Source organism: Artibeus jamaicensis, unplaced genomic scaffold (genome assembly GCF_021234435.1).
Source record: "Artibeus jamaicensis isolate MK-2021 breed Jamaican fruit bat unplaced genomic scaffold, CSHL_Jam_final contig_465, whole genome shotgun sequence".
In the NCBI taxonomy this organism is placed as follows: domain Eukaryota; kingdom Metazoa; phylum Chordata; class Mammalia; order Chiroptera; family Phyllostomidae; genus Artibeus; species Artibeus jamaicensis.
Genome location: NW_026521843.1, coordinates 23,457,298 through 23,476,336, shown reverse-complemented (window position 1 = coordinate 23,476,336; position 19,039 = coordinate 23,457,298). Strand labels below are relative to the sequence as shown.

The 19,039-nt window shown below is 37.1% G+C and overlaps 1 protein-coding gene across 3 annotated transcripts in view; it reads left to right on the top strand.

Moving 5' to 3' along the window:
• The window catches only part of MAP4K3 (mitogen-activated protein kinase kinase kinase kinase 3), a 122,188-nt gene that overhangs the window by 11,965 nt on the left and 91,184 nt on the right, over positions 1–19,039 (top strand). For all 3 annotated transcript variants that reach the window (XM_037136945.2, XM_037136870.2, XM_037136723.2), the window contains exon 2: positions 18,550–18,607. In XM_037136945.2, the coding sequence (XP_036992840.1) occupies positions 18,550–18,607 (58 nt within the window). The remainder of the gene's footprint in view (positions 1–18,549; positions 18,608–19,039) is intronic.

Here is a 19,039-nt window from a genome sequence, read left to right as displayed (position 1 = left end):
GGGTGTGAAGAGTTAAACTTCACCTTTTTGAAGCAGGGAGTACCTATATAAATTGCTTGGAATTCTTCTGTACAGATATTTGTATTTTCGCCTTTGAATTACTTGATATTTAGTATGGGTTTTGGGTATTTATTTTATACTTTGGGTTATAAACCAATACTCAAATTGTTCAAATTGTTCCAGGTTAGTCATTGAGATCTCCTTTGGGTCGTCTCCTGTGTCCTTTTAATATGTCCTCATCATTCCATTTTTAATACTTCCTTACTTTCTGACAATATAAGGTATTTCAGGCTCATCATATATGTTTCTGCCCCAGCTTTGTAATCAACCATTTTCCCAAGGTTGCCAGGCTCCTTTTATTGGAGAATAGTATAAGAAATCAAGATGCGGGCTTTGGGTGTGTGTGTTGTTACTGATATGTCATTACCTCTAGGCCCTGGCAATAGATGGAGCTAGGAAATATATGTACATACTACTAACCCATGCGTACATACGTGTCTGTAATTGTTTCTGTACTTACCTATCTGTATACATTTTAAGCTAAACATGAGTTTATACCGATGTCTCTGAATCAATCCAGCACCACATGGTTCATTCTAGTCTTCTCCCACTGTCCATCTGCAGCCAGCCTCTTTCTCCAGCTACAGGAAACCTGGCTTCCACTCTCTGCCCCCATCTATTTTGTATGTGTTCAGCCTCATTATACTTGTACAGCTTTTTAGAAATTGTCACAATTTTGTTTTACAAGTTTTCCATCCAAACTGCTCTTTAACTTGATCGTTTACCTCTTTGAATTAATAATTAACACCATGTGCTAATAATTATTCTGTGAATTAACACATGTAATAACCAACTTTAGTGTTAATCCATGTTATGATGCAGGAACTTTCTCTATTTTATGGGTGAGAACAGAAGGGCACAGAGAGCTTTATTGATTTGCCCAAGGGCGCCCAGATAGGAAATGGCAGAGCAACAGTTGAACCCAGTCTGCCTGCCCGTGGAGTCCACACATTTGGCTACGCTGGCAAAAGTAGGTGTGTGAAAACATGGAGCTAAACATCTGTCGTGTCAGTTTCTACTTTTTAAAAAAGTATTATTTTTTTGCCAAGGAAGGAGTGTCGGAAGTGACTCAGTGATATCAGAAAATCCCCAAAGTATCGCCCTGGATGTGAGAGGGGACAGTGGTTAGAAAAGAGTAAATTTCCTTAAAAAGGCAAACATGCAGAAATGGAACTGTATACTTACTAAAGGAGAGGTTTGTCTTCTTCTGGTTAGTTGGGGAGATTGTACTTGCAAGAAAAGTAGTTTATGCTTTTGCAAATGTTCTGTAATAAAACATGGACAGCTTTTTTTCCCCCCTTCTAAAATATCCCTCCATATTTGCCGGATTATTTTTTCCTTCTGGTAGAAGCATGTGGTTCTCACCCCCCTTCACATATGTCTCTTGCAAGAGGAGAAAGGACTGGGTCAGAATTTCAGTTAGCAAAGGCATTTAGCTGGCAGCTGATCAAGTCAAGAACTAAATCAATCGAAGGATTTCTTTATTAATGTGCGGAAACATCTACCTGTACTCCAGTCCGTTTTACCAGAGGCTTTTTAGCATCCGATTTCATTGGCCAGCGTACATAGAAAAGTTGAGTTATTCTGGAGCTTTGTTTTCAAACACTGCATCATTTCCCGGTCCTCCACTCCAGTATCTGTCTTAAAAATTTTAACAGCTTTATTGAGATATAATTCAAATACCATACACTTCACCCCTTTAGAATGCAATTCAATGAGTTGTGCAGTCTGACTTGAATTTGAGACTTAAAATCAGAGACAAGATAGTGATAAATAGAATCTACTCATCCGAATGTTGGTTTATAACTCTGTTTTATATTAACTGCTAGTATTGGAAACTAAAGGTGCCTATTATTGCCTAACATTAACTTATAAGGATTGGAGAAACATAAAAAACATTTGAAACAATCAGAATGTGGTTTGTGTGTTTAGACCTCAGTGAAGTAATGCACACCACTGCCTTCTTTTTACCATGATTCCATTTTTCTTTCTCCTCTTTAACTGGCTATTCCTTTGTTCCCACTCAGTTTAACCCCATAAAACTGTTTCAACTAAGTCATAATTAAGCTGAATCGAGATTGCATTTATTACTTTTCTAGCAATAAATGCAAAGGGGAAAAAAGATATTTTTTATGTGCTGACAATTTTCATTTCTTTAGTTGTAGAGCATGTTAAATTTCTCCTGTTGCTTAAGCAAAGTCAGGTTAGCTACTTAGAAAACCTGAAGAAAACTTTAATCGTCAATTTTGATGCTTGTTCAGTTTGTCTACATGCTTTTAAAATGATGGCCATACCTTTGGAACTTCTTGAGAACCATAACTTTAAAAAAACACTTAAGTTCCTAGAAGGAATTTTCAAGTACAAGTTGTAATTTCAATGAAAACAGAATCTGGTTGTGAACCATGCATACCCACGTTGCACCTGCCTCATAGAATTGCTTATAGCCTCTTGAAATTCTTAGTTGTTCCAAAATTGCTGGTGACAGTTATGATTCTCTGTAAGTTTGGTGGGTTAATTTGGGGTAAGTGAATTACCATTTATATAATGAATTATTTACATAATATTTGCTTTTCATACAAATTCAAAGTAATAGATTGGTACACACGTTTAAAAGAATTGAGGCACAATAGGTGGGGTAGGAAATATCAATCTGTGAGCAAGTAGAAGTGGGATATTGGGTCAGTTTCTCAAAAAACATCACTGAAACATTTTCTTTTATTTTTCTTAATCTTTACTTGAGAATGTGTTTATTGATTTTAAAGAGAGAGGAAGGAGGAGAGGGAGAGGGAGAGGGAGAAACAAACACTGGTCGGTTGCCTGCTGTACGCACCCCGCCAGGGATGGAACCCGCAACCTAGGTATGTGCCTGGACTGGGAATTCTACCCACAACCTTATGGTGCATGAGAAGATGCTCCACCCAACTGATCCACCTGACCAGAACTGAAACATTTTTTAAAGAGAATTCATTTTTCTGAAAAATTTGCTTAATGCTATTATAATTTGAGGTGTTATTGAGTTGCTATTTGTTTCTTATTTTCCCCAGAATGGTATTAAAAAACTTTTTAAAAGAAGACTTTAATGTAAAAAATCAAAAATTCCCCCACACTAGGATTTGGCAGGTGATATTAACTTTTAGGTTAAGAGTAGGACTTTGCTTTTTTTCTCTGTGCCTAGGGAGCACTGATCTTTGGAGAAGATTGGCACCTCTCTTTGCTTCTCGTGTTTATTCTCGATACAGAGTTTGGTGGGTATGTTTCTGGTTCCCAGGCTTGGCTATTTCTTTGTAGATGTTTGTGGTAAAAGTATCAAGACTGAGAGAAACAAAATCATAAGCAGAATGTTTTAATGATTACACTGATAATAACATTTAGCCAGCAGATATGCTTTGAGCTACTCTTCCTTTATGGTCACCTTGGGAAAGTATAACGAGAATCTGTGAATTACTGTGTGTGCTGTTACCCCCATGAGTGGCAGAGTGATCCAAAACTAAGCTTTCCTGAGCTTCCAGGCATCTTGCACTCCAAGAATCCTCCAAGTAGCTCTGAGAAAGACAGATGTGAACAGACTCCTTTATGTGGTGATATACTATGCCTACCTCTACCTGGTCTTGCCTTCCCTATGATTTTTTCTGGTTGTGTTCTCATCCATTTTGCTCCTGTTCCTGGAATGTGCACCTCTACCATGTTGGTTGTTCCAAGCGTAGCACATGGATTCTCACAGTTAATCCCAATCTTTGTTAGTGACTGGCTGTGACCTATTTTTGACTGTCAGTCATTGGTTTCATATACTTTGGGATTGTGCTTGTTTTCACCTGTGCTGGACCACTGACTTTGTATCCAGCCTCTCCGCCAGGCTGCACTGACCTGGTGGCCATCCTCGGGGCCAGAGGATAATGGTGAGGAGAACCTTGGTTCTGCTCCTACCACTCCCGGTAGATGGATGGCAGGTTCAGTAAGTTAAGCACTCAGGGCTGTACTTTTCTCCTTTCTTGCTTAGTCCTCTTTAAATATCATTTTCATTATGTTAACATTTGTCTCTTGAAAATAAATTCTGTTTTTCTTTGCATACTTTTATTTTTGTTCCAAAATCATGTATTGAGATTCTTGGCAGTTAAAATTAAATGACTATAATGGTTTTAAGTAGAGTTTGTTATATTAATGTGTGGGCACCCAACCAAAATTTATATAGATGCAGAGCTTCACAAAAAATATTCTGAGATTTTTTTCAGCATTACCAGTTGCTGTGTCATGAGTAGTCCTAATTTTCTAGAACTGTGAAATTCTAAGTTACTGAAGTGGATGCAGGTTATTGCATCAGTGCAGGGAACTCTCTGAATTCTTGATTCTGGCTGGCTGTTGGTGGTATATCTTAACAATCCATGTAGCATTTTTCTGCCTCTTGTATCTACTTAATTCAGTAGCCTGTTCCTGAGCTAGAAATCTACTGTCTTGTTATAAGACAGATTAGAGCAGCCCTCCTCCACTATTCTAGGTTAGATATTTCTCTGATGAAATCAGAAAAACTTAAAAGAATATTGAAAAAGAGAATGATTTACATAAATGTATATAGCATTTTGTTTCTGCTTTTTTGAGAGAAGTTTTTCAAAATACTTTTAGTAGTATATTTCTGCTATTTTTAGTGCACTGTTGGAATTAACTCTTAGAAACTATGTGCTTAAGCACTCCTGATCCTCTTAAACCGCCTCTGTCCCAGAACTACTCTGCCCTTCTCTTAGTGACTGTGAATTCTACTTCGTCTCTACATTTATTATACTACTACGTAAATTGGCATACTACAGACTAACAAAACCAGTGATTGCATGTAGAATCCGGATCATTATTTTTAGTCTGTTTCTGCCCACAGTGTTAAATTACTATGTCATCTTTGGTCTTTAACTCTGAGTTTATTTCAGTATCTACTATGTTTTATTTATTTTTTCTGATTTCTGCTCTCTCTGCGCACTAAATTTTTTCTGAAGAAATTTACAAAGGGTAGGTGTTTGTACCAAAGCAGCTCATCTGGTTTCAAATGGATCTTACTTGAGGTTCAAAGATATCACTCATTTTTAACTACCTTTCATATTCCCATACAGTACCTATTTTCAGGTCTTAAGTTTTATTTACTGAAGATGGCATTTGGTTTTAAAAAAACATAAATTCAATTAATCACACAAGTATCAAGCACTTATGAGCACTACTCTATCTGACCTTAGGTAAGAAAATATAAATAACACAGTCCAGGAGCTTACAGTCTCAATAGGACAGACATACAAACAAGCATCACAGAGCAATTTATTTTAGCAATATATTTTACGTTTTGTGATGCAGTATGAGTACAGATTCTGAGTATGCCAAGAAGAGTTACAATGTGGAAATTACCTTTAGGTTTTTTTTTTCTTTTTACAAGATGCTTTATGGAGATGGAATGGATATAAGGTAAACTGTGTATATTTAAATGTTACGGTTTAATAATTTTGGCATATTCATGGTTTGATTTAAATCTATTATCCTATTGGTTTTCTATTTTTCCCATCTGTTCTTTGCTTTCTTTTTCCTCTTTTTCCACATCCTTTTGAGTTATTTTTTTATGATTCCATTTTATATCAAGCATTGCTTTATTAGCTGTACCTCTCTTATGTTTTTAGTGGTTGCTGTAGAACTTTAATTTATCTGTCAACTTTCAGTTGATTTTATACCACTTCATATGTAGCATAAGGACCTAAAACAGCAGAGTTGCATTTAGCCCCCTCTGTCCTTTGTGCCATTGTTGTCAGATACAGATGGGACAAAAGGAGGTTTACACTTCTTATGGAAAATAATGCAGTAATTATTTAATAACCCAAGAATATACTGTTTTGCATGCTCACAACTATAAGCTTACTTTTACCCCCCCCCGCGTTTTACTTGTACAGTAAGCCTCACAATACACTGTTACCATTTTTGCTTTAATCATTTATCTTTTAAGGATTTGAAAATTAAGAAACCTTTTATATTTATTATTTCTGATACCCTTAAGTCCTTCATGGTAATACATTTTTTTTCGAGTGTCCTTTCTTATGTTTGAAGGATTTCCTTTAGTATCTCTGTTAGTGAAGGTTGATGGTGGTGAGCTTTTTCTGAGCTTTTGTGTGTCTAACAAAGTATTTCACCTTCATTTTTGAAAGATTTTTTTTGGTGTATAATTCAAGGTTGACTCTTTCTTTTGCTATAGTACTTTAAGATGTCACCTCACTATATCTAGCTTGCATCGCTTTTAGTCAGAAATCTTTTATTCTTATCTTTGTTCCTCTATACTAATATGTGGGATTTTTTCTTGCTTTTAATGGTTTTCTCATTATAACTGTTTTCAAACATTTGATGATGATGTGCCTTAATGTTTTCTGCATGTTTCTTATCTGGGAGATCATCAAGGTTTCTTTTACCTGTGGGCTTATAATTTTCATGAAATTTGTAAAAATGCTAACCATTATTCAAAACGTTTTATAAAGATTTCATTTATGTATTTTCAGAGAGAGGGGAAGGGAGGGAGAAAGAGAGGGAGAGAAATATCAATGTGTGGTTGCCTCTCACATGTCTCCCACTGGGGCCTTGGTCATCGACCGACCCAGCCATGTGCCCAGACTGACTGGGAATCAAAGCAACAACCCTGTGGTTCGCAGGCCCATGCTCAGTCCACTGAGCTACACCAGCCAGGGCTCAAAACTTCTTTGTTTACCTGTTTATTAGGCCATTTGAAGTTGTTTCACAGCCAACTGACACTATTTCATTTTGCATAGTTTAGATTGGATATTTTTTTAATTTACTAATCTTTTTATCTGTGGCGTTTAATCTGTTATCTTATCCAGTGTATTTTTTTTAACTCAGTTACTTCAGTTTTCATGTATTAATATGTGGGTTTTTAAAATATTCCATCTTTCTACTTGCTCAATCTTTACTTTCATGAACATATAGAATGTATTTAAAATATTTTGTTATTTTATTGCCCTAATAAAATAATGTATTATTTAATGTCCTTGTGTACTGATTCTATTTTTGGATTATTTTTAATAAATATTTTATTATTTTTTAGTGAGGGGTAAAGGGAAGGAGAAAAAAGGGGAGAAACATCCATGGTTGCCTCTGGCACATCCCCAACCAGGGACCTGGCCTGCAACACAGGCATGTGCCGTGACTGGAAATCAAACCTGCAGCCTTTCAGTTTGCAGAAGTATGCCCAGCCCACTGAGCCACACCAGTCAGGGCTCACTAATACTAATGTATTCTTGAGTTTTGTTCTGTGGTACCATGAGGTTATGTTGGTAACAGACCCTTTTGAGGTTTGTTTTTAAACTTAGGTAGGAACAGAACAGCCTGTGTTTTAGGGCTAATTTTCCCCAATACTGAGATAGTATCCTGAGTACTCTTACTGATTGCCTCTTAAATTATGAGGTTTTCTGCTCTAAGTGGTGGGAATAAGAACTATGCCTTGCTCTTAATGAGATTTGGGAATTGTTCTCTCTCCTCCTTTCTGGTAGTTCTGCTTTAAATCTTAGGTATTTCTCACAGACATGCAGGGATCAATACTGATCAGAAAATTTGAGATGGAAATGGATCTTCTACAGATATCTGAAGGTCTCTTTCTGTGCAGTTCTCTCCTTCCTGGTACTCTTCATTTTATGAATTCTAGCTGCCTTGGTTTCCCCATGTTCCAGTTTTCTCTCTTCAACTCAGGGAGACCATCAGATTCCATGTGGGTTCCTCTCCCTGCACTGAGGCCTGGAAGTTATCTCTGGGCTAGAAGCTGGGACAGTTGTAAAGCCCTGTAGGGTTTTGCTTTTCTGTTTTCAGGAATCACTGCCGTGAACTACTGGGTATTGTATCTAAAGACAGCTGTTTAATATATTATTTACTTTTTTAAGTTTTTCAGGGTAAGGATAAAACTGGTCCATGTTACACTGTCTTGGCCAGGTGCCATACTTTTGAAAGCTAAAAACCACTGTATTTACTCAATAGTTAAAGGGAAAATTACAGTGAAAATTGCACAGTATTTATACAAATGAAAAATTATTAAAAGTATGCATACAGATAAAGCAGGACTTGCAGTCATAATATACAGTTGTAAATTCATTTATTAAAAAACAAGAACAAAAAAATACAATGATTAAGTACTTACTTTCCTCCCCCAGAAATTAGAAAAAGAACAGAGTAAACTCATAGGCACTATAAGAAATGTAAATAATAAGGAATGGCAGACATTAAAGAAGAAGAAAAAGAGCTGCTTAATAAAACCTAAAGCTGGATATTTGAAAAGATGTGAAAAAGAAAAACTTCTGCCCTGGCTGGTATGGCTCAGTGGATTGAGTGCTGGCCTGTGAACTGAAAGGTCGCATGTTCAATTCCCAGTCAGGACACATGCTGGGTTGCAAGCCAGTTGGGAGCGTGTGAGAGGCAACCGTGTATCTCTTGCACATTGCTGTTTCTTTCTCTACCTCTTTTTCTCCCTCCCTTCCCCTCCCTCTAAAAAGAGTGAATAAATAAAATCCTTTAAAAAAAACCTACAAGGTCACACAAGAAATAAAAGCAGAGGCATAAGTAATATTTATTATTATTAGGAACAAAAAGCAGATATATAGCACATGTTTAAAAACTCTTTAAAGAAAATATTATGAATGATTTGTGCTAATAAAAGTTAAAGCCTAGATGTGTGGATTGTAAAAGTCAAGACAGACTGGAGGAGTCTGTGTGACATTTCAGAGGAGAGATGGTGGCTGAACCCTGAGCACTAGGAGTGGAAACAGAAGTAAAAAGATCCAATAAAACATAATTCTGTGACTGGAGAGGTGGAGGGTGGCAGGGAAGGATCGAGGCATTGGTGTATAGGGTTCTGCTCAGACGGTGGATGGTGTCGTGCAGTGGCGTTACACCTGGGAATAGCAGGGTTTGCATGGGAAGGGCTGAATCTGAGGTATGTGGGGGACAAGTAGCATTGTCTAGTTGGTTAAATGGGTCTGGAACTTAAAAGAGAGGCCTTGGTAAATTGTCTGCTTATGTTGCCACAGGAATGGGTTCTTGTTTTTAAACTCACCAACTTGTTTTTCTTTTTTGTGAGCATGCCTTTAAAAGTTCCCAGAAATATAAAACACCTTTTTTTTTAAATCAGTTTCAACCCTCCCCCATATAAATATTATTTACCCAGCTAGATCTTAGATATGAGAACAAAGATCCCACTTAGAGCAGTCTCTTGTAATAAACACTAAAATGTATGCTTGTAACAGGAGCTGTTAACTTTTTGGCACAGTTTGTAAGTGCTCAGATTTCTCTGAGTGATACAGCTGTGACTTAGATTCTGTTTCTCTAGAAGTCATTGCCAGGCTTACTTAACCCGGCTCCTGGGCAGCTGGGCAGCCTTTACTAGAATATAGCCATTTTGTCTTACCTTTTACTTAACTAATGAAGTCCTAAAAATACTTTAAAAACAGGCCACTTCCACTTATTAGTGAGGTGCAAAAGGTAGACTTTCCTTTTTTTCTCCCTCTTCCTAAACAGAACTCTCAGCCACCCCAAAGATAGAAGCAAGATGGCCTTTGTTTGTTATCAGGAAGAAGAGAATATGGCAGATAGATAACTGGAAGTGGCCCTTCCTCTCGTGCTTGCATTCCTTGACTGGATTGGAGGCTGTTGTTCACCTCCTCCACCTGGCCAGTTTTAGCATAATCTCAGCCTGACCTGTTTTGAACTGGCTGTTACTAAAACCTTTATTATCTACATCGTCAAAAGTACTTATTGCCTGCCACAAGTGTTGCCAATTTTTAATTAACATATAAAATGCCACTATGTCTTGAACAAGTTGAACAGTGCTTTTTGCTGCCTAGCACAACATGAATTTTCAAAGTTCAAGGCATTCTGACGGGTGTGAGGTAATACTTCATTGTGGTTTTAATTTGCATTTCTTTTTTAAAAAATATATTTTATTGATTATGCTATTATAGTTGTCCCCATTCCTCCCCCCCATTTATTCCCCTCCTAGGCAGCCCTGTACCTGCCTTCCCCCCCTTATTCCCTGCCCACTTAGTTCATGTCCATGGGTCATACATGTAAGCTCTTTGGCTTCTCCATTTCCCATACTATTCTTAACCTCCCCCTGTCTATTTTGTACCTACTATTTATGCTTCTTATTCCCTGTACCTTTTCCCCCATTCTCACCCCTCCCCCCACCCCTCTGATAACACTCTGTGTGATCTCCATTTCTGTGAATCTGTTCCTTTTCTAGTTGCTTAGTTTGTTTTTGGTTTTTGTTTTCATTTATTTAGGTTCAGTTGTTGATAGTTTTGAGTTTGTTGTCATTTTTACTGTTTATAATTGTGATCTTCTTTTTCTTAGATAAGTCCCTTTAACATTTCATATAGTAAAGGCTTTGTGATGATGAACTCCTTTAACTTGACCTTATCTGGGAAGCACTTTATCTGTCCTAACATTCTAAATGAAAGCTTTGCTGGATAGAGCAATCTTGGTTGTAGGTCTTTGGATTTCATGACTTGGAATACTTCTTTCCAGGCCCTTCTTGCCTGTAAGATTTCTTTTGAAAAATCAGCTGAGAGGCATATGGGAACCCCTTGTAGGTAACTGTCTCCTTTTCTCTTTCTGCTTTTAAGATTTTCATCTTATCTTTAATCTTGGATGATATATTTATGATGTACCTTGGTGTGTGCTTCCTTGAGTCCAACTTTTTCGGGACTCTGAGCTTCCTGGACTTCCTAGAAGTGTGTTTCCTCTGCCAGATTGGGGAAGTTCTCCTTCATTGTGTTTTTAAATAAGTTTTCAATTTCTTGCTCTTCTTCTTTTCTTTCAGGCACCCCTATGATTAAGATGTTGGAATGTTTAAAGTTGTCCCGTAGGTTCTTGAGCCTCTTCTCACTTTATGGATTTCTTGTTTCTTCATTCTATTTCAGTCAAATATTTATTTCTTCCTTCTGGTCCAAACTGTTGATTTGAGTCCCGGTTTCCTTCCCGTCACTGTTGGTTCCCTGTACATGTTCCTTTATTTCACTGGGCATAGCCTTCACATTTTCCTCTATTGCAACCACACTCAACTATTTTTCTGAGCATCCTGATTACCAGTGTTTTGAAATCTGCATCTGATAGGTTGGCTATCTCTTTATCACTTAGTTCTACTTTTAGAACTTTGATCTGTTCTTTCATTTGGGCCATATTTCTTTGTCTCAGTGTACCTGTTACATTCTTAAGAGGTGGGCCCGTAGGTATTCACTAGAGCAGGGCAACCCAAGTCACTGCATTGTGGCACTGTCTGTGTGGGAGGGGTCCGAGAGGAGTGGCAGTCACTTCTGCTGCTACTCACAAGCAAATTGGGCCTTTCTGGTATTGATTCCATTCTGGTGGGTGGGTTTGTGTACATTCTAGGACTCAGTGGGTCTGTCCAGCAAACTCTCCTGTGAGGCTGGGAGTTTCTCCTGCCACTGCAGTAACCCCCACAGATTTTTATAGCCAAAGGTTTTGAGGCTTTATTTCCCTGTTCTGGAATCCTGGGTTGCATAGTCTGTCTTGCTCCCCAGTTGTCCCTCCAGGTTTATCCCCATGCAAATGTGGGACCACCCGCTCTGCCAGCTGCCTGCCTGGCCTGGTCCACCAGCTGTCTACTTGCCACAAGTCGTTTCTACCCAGGCTGTCGGCCTCCACCCCTCCTATTGGTCTGGATGAATGTTTTTTCTTTAATTCCTTGGTTGTTGGACTTCCATACAGTTCAGGTTTTTTGGCATTTCTGGGGGGTTTTTTTGTTGTTTGTTTTTTTTTTAATATTAAATTTCATTTAGTTACTTTTCAAGTACATTTTTTTTTATCTATTTCTCCCATCCCTCCCATTCTCCCCCCCGCCCCCCAGTCCTCATCTCTGTGTCTTTCATACTTGTTCCTCAAAATCCCTCCCCCTTTTTCCCCTTAAGTTCCCTTCCCTCTCCCGTCTGGTCGCTGCCCACTTGTTCTCTATATCAGTGTCTTTGTTTTTATTCTGTTTGCTTGTTTGTTTTATTCTTTAGCTTGGTTATTTTTTGTTTTTAAATTTGTTGCTGTCCTTCATTTGGTTGTGCAAAGAGGCAAAGTGTATCTACCTGCGCCTTGGCCAGAAGTCCTAATTTATATGAAATTCTTGAAAGACAGAACTACTGGCGAAGAACAAAACGGATTGTTAGGTGGTGGGGTAAGGGAAGAATATAACTTTCAAGGGTGTTTTGTGGTGGTGGGACCTCTCTGTTTCCAGATGGTGGTGATGGTGTTTACATAAGCCTATACATGTGTTCTGACAACCAGAACTGTATTTTTAAAAGTGGATTTTTCCCCCTAGTTATAAACTGAATAAATTCTGGGGATGTAATGTACAACATGGTGTCTGTAATGAACAATGCTGTCTTGTATGTATACTGAAAGGTACTAAGAGAATAAATCTTAAATTCTCATGAGAAGAAAAAAGGTGTAACTATGTATCATGGGACATATGTTAACTAAATTTATTATTGTAATCATTTTGTTACATATACATATATTGGATCATTATGTCGTACACAAAAAACTGACCCAGGGTTAGATACCAGTGATATCTTAATTTAAAAAATTGAAACTTCCAAATTTAAATCACTTATTTCATACATAAATGATTTAAATAAAATTTAGTTCTTTAGTTATCCTGGCCACATTTCAGTGTATCAATAGCTACATGTGACATAGGGCTACTGTATTGGACAATGCAGATTGTTTCCAGTAATGCAGAAAGTTTTATTGGATAGTGCCGTTTTATAGCAGGGATTCAGTTTTTTCAGTAGAGGGCCAGGTAGTAAATATTGGAGCCTTTGTTGGCCATTTGGTCTCCATCTTGGTCAGCTACTCGGTTCTACTGCTGTATTGTAAAAGCAGCCATAGACATTATTAGTACTTAAACTAATGAACATGGCTGTGTTCCAGTTAAACTTTATTTATTTAAAATGCATGTTTGCTGACCCGTATTTTTGAGAATCTGATAGGTATATTTTCCTTTTTCACATTAGCTCAGATCTTATAATTTAAGAGTCATCTTACAATTTATCATTAAGATTACAAAATTAAAAAATTTTTCTATTGTAATTTTGAGAGTGAAAGTGGCCACTGTCGACCTGCTTGGACAATAGGCCTGGACTGGGAATATCTTGGGCAAATCAGGGATGTATGTCACCCTGGCTATTAGTCTTCCTATAAATTGGTTGCCCTGTGGTAGACTCATACTTACTCCAAGTAACTATAGAAAAGCAAATGAAACAATTTCTTTAGCAGTTGCTCCGGGTTAGCATTTTCCTCTGAAAGGGAGTATTTATACGGGAGGTGCCCTGAAGTTTGGCGCTCCCAGTGTGCTCAAAATAGCCTGCCTTCTGTCCCTGTGCCTTTGCTCATGCTTTTATTTCTGTGCCCTCTTTCCCATCCCTCTTAGGCGTTGTTTCTAACCCGGCCCATTTTTCAAACCTCTGCTTGAATCGTATCTCCTTCATAAAACCATCCCTGTAATACCCCTTTCACACTTAGAAATTGGTATTTATATTTTAGAAAATTCAAATGGCTTAGTGCCTTAGACCAGGTCCCAAAATCTGGCTGAACATCAGAAGTACCTTGGTAGCCTTAAATACAGATTCCTGGGTCCCACCATAAATCTGTTGATTCAGAATCAGTGGCAGTGTTTTGTTTTGTTCTCAAACTTCTCATATGATTATTCTGTAATCAGCCAGCTGGTTTCTATATGGAATCTGATCATTTAGACTTAGATTATTTGATGTAACATTGACTTTAAGAATTAGAACCTTGGAAATAGTCTCTTTCTATTTTGTAAATTTTACTTTCTTTTTAAACTGGGAGGAGGGAGTTGGGAAGAAGATACAAGGGAAATTACTCACTCAGATCCCATTACTTGTTATTGGCAGAGCTAGAATTAAACTTTGCTTTTCTTCACTTCCATTTTAGAACCTTTCTTTGTATTCATGTTGGACAACCCTTTTTAAAGATTAAGTTTTGAATACTCAGGAGTGCTTGGTAATAGTATAGTCAGGTTTTTTTCTTATTGATAACGACTGTACTTTTTTGTGTTTTGTCTTTGCGTCTTGATCATTTCTTCTTGATTATTCCAGCTCTCACTCGAGGACTACCAGTCTGATAGTTAGAGATGATGCGGTAGTCCACATGAAGTCATCTCAGAAAAATTCTTTTCCAAACTAGTTCTAATATCAATGCTTTCTAAAAGCTAACTGAACCAAACCGAATTCTGAGACATCTTTGAACCGCGATAGTTTTCAAGAGCCCCTCTAAACTGAGATCAGTTCCAGATCTGCAGGATTTTGCTTACCAGGCCCTGCACCCATTTGAGAAAGATTACCCAGGATTATGGGAGTATGTGGTGGTGGGGGGGTGCCTAAGCCAGAATAGGAGTTAGGGAAAAGTTTGTGGAAACTGGTAAGATGTCTAGGAGTTAGGCCAAGGGAGGGAGTTGGGGCAAGCGTTTAGCTACCGAGTATGTGCTAAGGTGCAAAAGTATAGAAAGCATTGGAGAGTGGCAAGTTGTTTAGTTTGGCTAAAGCATAAAGTGCAAATTAGGGAATGACTAGAAGGATAGACAGGGGCTAAAAAGAATGGAAGAGCTAAAACCATAAAACAGAGGAAAACATAGGGAAAAAATCACTGTAACCTTGGATTAGGGAATGGCTTCTTTGCTGCAATATCAAAAGCACAAGCAACAAAATGATAGGTAAGTTGGACTTTATCAAAATTTAAAAAAACTGTTTCAAAGGATACAATAAAAAAAATTAAGACCCCCCTCCACAGAATGAGATTAAATATTTGCTGATCATGTAACTGGTAGGAGATATATCAGGATCTATAAAGAATTCTTTAAAATACAACAATGAAAGGACAAACAGTGCAATTTAAAATGGGCAATAAGGTATGATGAAAAGATGCTCATCATCATTAGTCATTAGTGAATTGCAAGTTAAACCACAGTGAGATACCACTGCTCACCCACTAGGATCACTAAAATAAAAATGACAGAAATAACAAATACTAGCAAGGATGTGGAGAAATGAAGCCCTCATACATTGCTGGTGACAACATAAAGTGGTGCAGCCATTTGGGATAACAGTTCAACGGTTCATCAAAAAGCTAAATGTAGAGTCACCATATGATTCAGCGATTCCACTCTTAGCTCTGTGCCCTACAGAACTGAAAACATAGGTCCACACAAGAATCGATACACTAATATTCATAGAAGCATTGTTTGTACAGCCAAAAAGTGGGAACAACTCAAATATCCTTCAACTGATAGAGGGATAAACAAAATGTGGTATTTCCATACAATAAATATTATTTGGCAACAAAGGGAATAAAGTAGTGAAACATGGTACAATATGAGTGACCCTGAAAATGTTATGCTTGGTGAAAGGACTGCATTTTCCTGTTTATGTGAAATGTCCAGAAGAGTCAAATGCGCAGAGACAGAAAGTGCACCAGTAGTTGTCAGGGACTAGGAGGGGAGGAGTCCCAGGGAATGGCTGCTTGATAGGCCTGGGGTTTCTTTTTGGGGTGATGAAAACATCCCACACTTACGTAGTAACGATGGTTACGTAACTAAATCTTCTAAAAACCACTAGGTTGTACATATTAAAAAAGTAGACTCTGATGGTATTTAAATTATATTCCAAGTGCTATATTTAGTGGAAACTTTAACTTCTCTGACAGGAAATATGAATTTTTGTCTTTAAAGCATTGGTGTGTATCCCTGAAGAGTTTTAAACTCAAGAGCGTGATCTGAGCACCACTTGGGGGGCATGTGAAGAGTGGTGGTCAGATCAGCAACGTGGTGGAAGACACCTAGATCCTTAGAGTATTTAACTTCAGCTCTCTGCCCTGAGCAAGTCTGAGACCTTCACATTACTGATACTCAGTTAGGAATTTTTAACTCTCTACATGCTAGCTAATATTATACAATATTTACCTTGTTCATGTTTTTCTCCCCTAACAAACTGCTCTAGGTTTTTAAAAAAACAATAGCAGTTACAGGGTATTAGAGATAATATTTTAAAATTTATCTCAGCTTGTCACCTTGACCATTGTAAATTTAGAGACAGATAACTATTTTTTATTTTATCCAGAAGACCAAGGTTTTGGATGACTCATGTGCTTTAAAGACCTTTTATTAATCATGAATTTTGAAATGTGTAAAAGCTTAAATTTATTTAATAACCATTTAACATTTTTCTTCCCTTTTTGTGAATTATCTTAAATCTGTCAAGTTACATATTAGAAAATATTTCATAAGGCAGAAATAGCATGATCATTTTAGCTGTCTTGTTTTCTTATTGATTCTAGAGAATCATAATTTTAAAGCTGTTACACCTTTAGAAAATTCTGACCTGATTTAATTCTGAAAAATTGTATTCAAAAGCAGCCATTTTGGGCAGACACTGTTGTCAGTATAGAGTGTGCCCTCTTGTGGTTTAATTGGAACAAAATTTCATCTATAAAAATTGCTCTAGCATTCTGGGGGTTTACATTTTCTCAGCTGTTTCTTAATGAAATCACTCATACTCTCAATTTCTTTTTAATGAACAAAATAAAAACATGGCAGAATTTTTAAATGGAGAATTAAGTATTGGAGAGAGTAGTTACTTGCCAAAAAATGTAGGTTGAAGGATGGAATATCAGTATCAAGGAGGAGACTAACAGAGAAAAGATACTGAAGTGTTAGAAAAGGCAAGTAGTTTTTACAGTGTTTGAGAAGATTCATCACTAACATTGTGTGATACACCTGAATATTTTGCAGATACACTGTCCCTCCTATGCAAAATGCTTCCAGAATGGTGTTATTCTGATTTTATTTATAATTCATTGTGTGTGTGTGTGTGTGTGTGTGTGTGTGTGTGTGTCTTCTCATCATAGGAAAGGGAAAAAATACTTAATCTTAGCACTATTTGAAATGCTATTGCATTTAATGGAAATTAAATTTAGTTTGGAATAACTGTTCAGATCTGTTTTATACTGCCTGTCCTAAGTTGGAATCATGTGTTTATTAGTAATGGGTATTTTTTCTGAAGGAAAGAACTTTCCCTGCAAATCTTGTTTTCATTTTTTTAAAAAAAATTGTATAGGGGGAATCTTTTAATACCTTTGTTTTGTTTTTAGTTAAAAGGCTAAATTTCACATTTTGTCAATGGCTGTGTCTTCACATCGGCCTACCTTTCTAGACTCTTGGCTGATACTTTTAATGCCTCAGTATCCACAGAAGGGTTCCACTATTAATGCTGTTACCATCCCTTGTGGGTGATTCACTGATCGTCACCACTTCATCAATAGGAGTGTTGCAACTAAGAATAATTCTGGTCACATGAATGCACCTTTCTGTAATCAAGGAATCATACACACTGGCCTTTATTGTTTGATATAAAATTTATTACATTTTAATTACTAGCCCAAATATAAGTTATAATAGTTTAAAAGACTTTAGAAGTTCTGATTCTGTTATAAAACAGTTTAAGTTGACAAGGAAAACTGCCATATTTATAGAAATTGAACAGTTTCTGTCATTTATAATTTATAAAATGATTTTTAATATATGGCATATAAAAATATATTTGGTTTGTATTGAACTCACTGATTCGATTGTTACCATCAGGTGTGTTTTAACAGATACATGAGGGCTGTTTTCATGGTTATATAATTGTGTTAACTTTTTATATTCTACGGTTTTTAAATAAACACACTTAAGAATAGTTAATAAATTCAAAAATTTAACCAGGCTGAATGAATGGCAATAGAGTGTAATGCTTTAAAGCTCAGATTCTGGCCCTGGCTGGTGTGACTCAGTGGATTGAGTGCGGGCCTTCGAACCAAAGGGTTGCTAATTCGATTCCCAGTTGGGGCACATGCCTGGGTTGCAAGCCAGGTCCCCAAGAGGGGACATGCAAGAGGCAACCACACACTGATGTTTCTCTACCTCTCTTTCTCCTTCCCTTCCCCTCTCTCTAAAAATAAATAAACAAAATCTTTAAAATAAATGAATAAATACAGCTCAGGCTCTGGAGTCAGGCTGCCTGGGAGGGAATCCCAGTGCTGTCGCTACCAGCTGTATGGCCTTAGCAAGTTCTTTAACTTTTCTGTGCTTCTGTGTTCCCACCTGCAACATGGGAATAAAGTTAGTATCTACTTCATAAGATTGTTTTGAGAATTAAATGAATTAGTATAAAAAAAACTTAGTGCCTGGCACGTAACAAGGCCTATGTCTATATTAGTTGTTATTACTGATATTATTAAATTTATAGTTGAATTAGTAATGAAACTCATTGTAAAGAGCATAGTGTTTGTTTTGTAAATATAAATCAGTTTTGCAGTTCTTTAAAAAACATTTCGTGTAAGTTGATCATAAACAGCTAATGACATTTTATAAAGTTTTTAATGAAAGTTTTTTTCATAATTATCTTTTCTTCTTTTTAGGCACGGAATGTTAACACTGGTGAATTGACAGCAATTAAAGTAATAAAATTGGAACCAGGTAATTGAAATTTGATGTTTCTTACTGCTGTACACCAATAGATATCTTTAAGGCTTATATTAATGGTCTTTGGTTAACATTCTCTTGTTCCCAGTATCTTCGGGGAAAGAGAACTGGAATCTACTCTTTTCCTACACCATTTTGAGACCTGTAGCTATCTCATCCCTAAAAATATTATTAATAATTGGGGGCAGGGGGAGAATTCCTGAAGAGGCTTTATTCCCTCTGAACTCAATCGAGCAGACTTGTCACAGATGGATAGTGGTAACACTGTCCTTGGAGGGGGCAGTGTGATGCAGTGGAAAGCAGCGAACCGGTGTTCAGATGGTTGTAGTCCAGTCTTTGTGTCCTCCTCTCTTGCTGAACTTGGGCAGGTAATTTCACTTCTTGAGTCTCACTTTTCTCAGTAAACCTAGATCTCCCAATTTATCT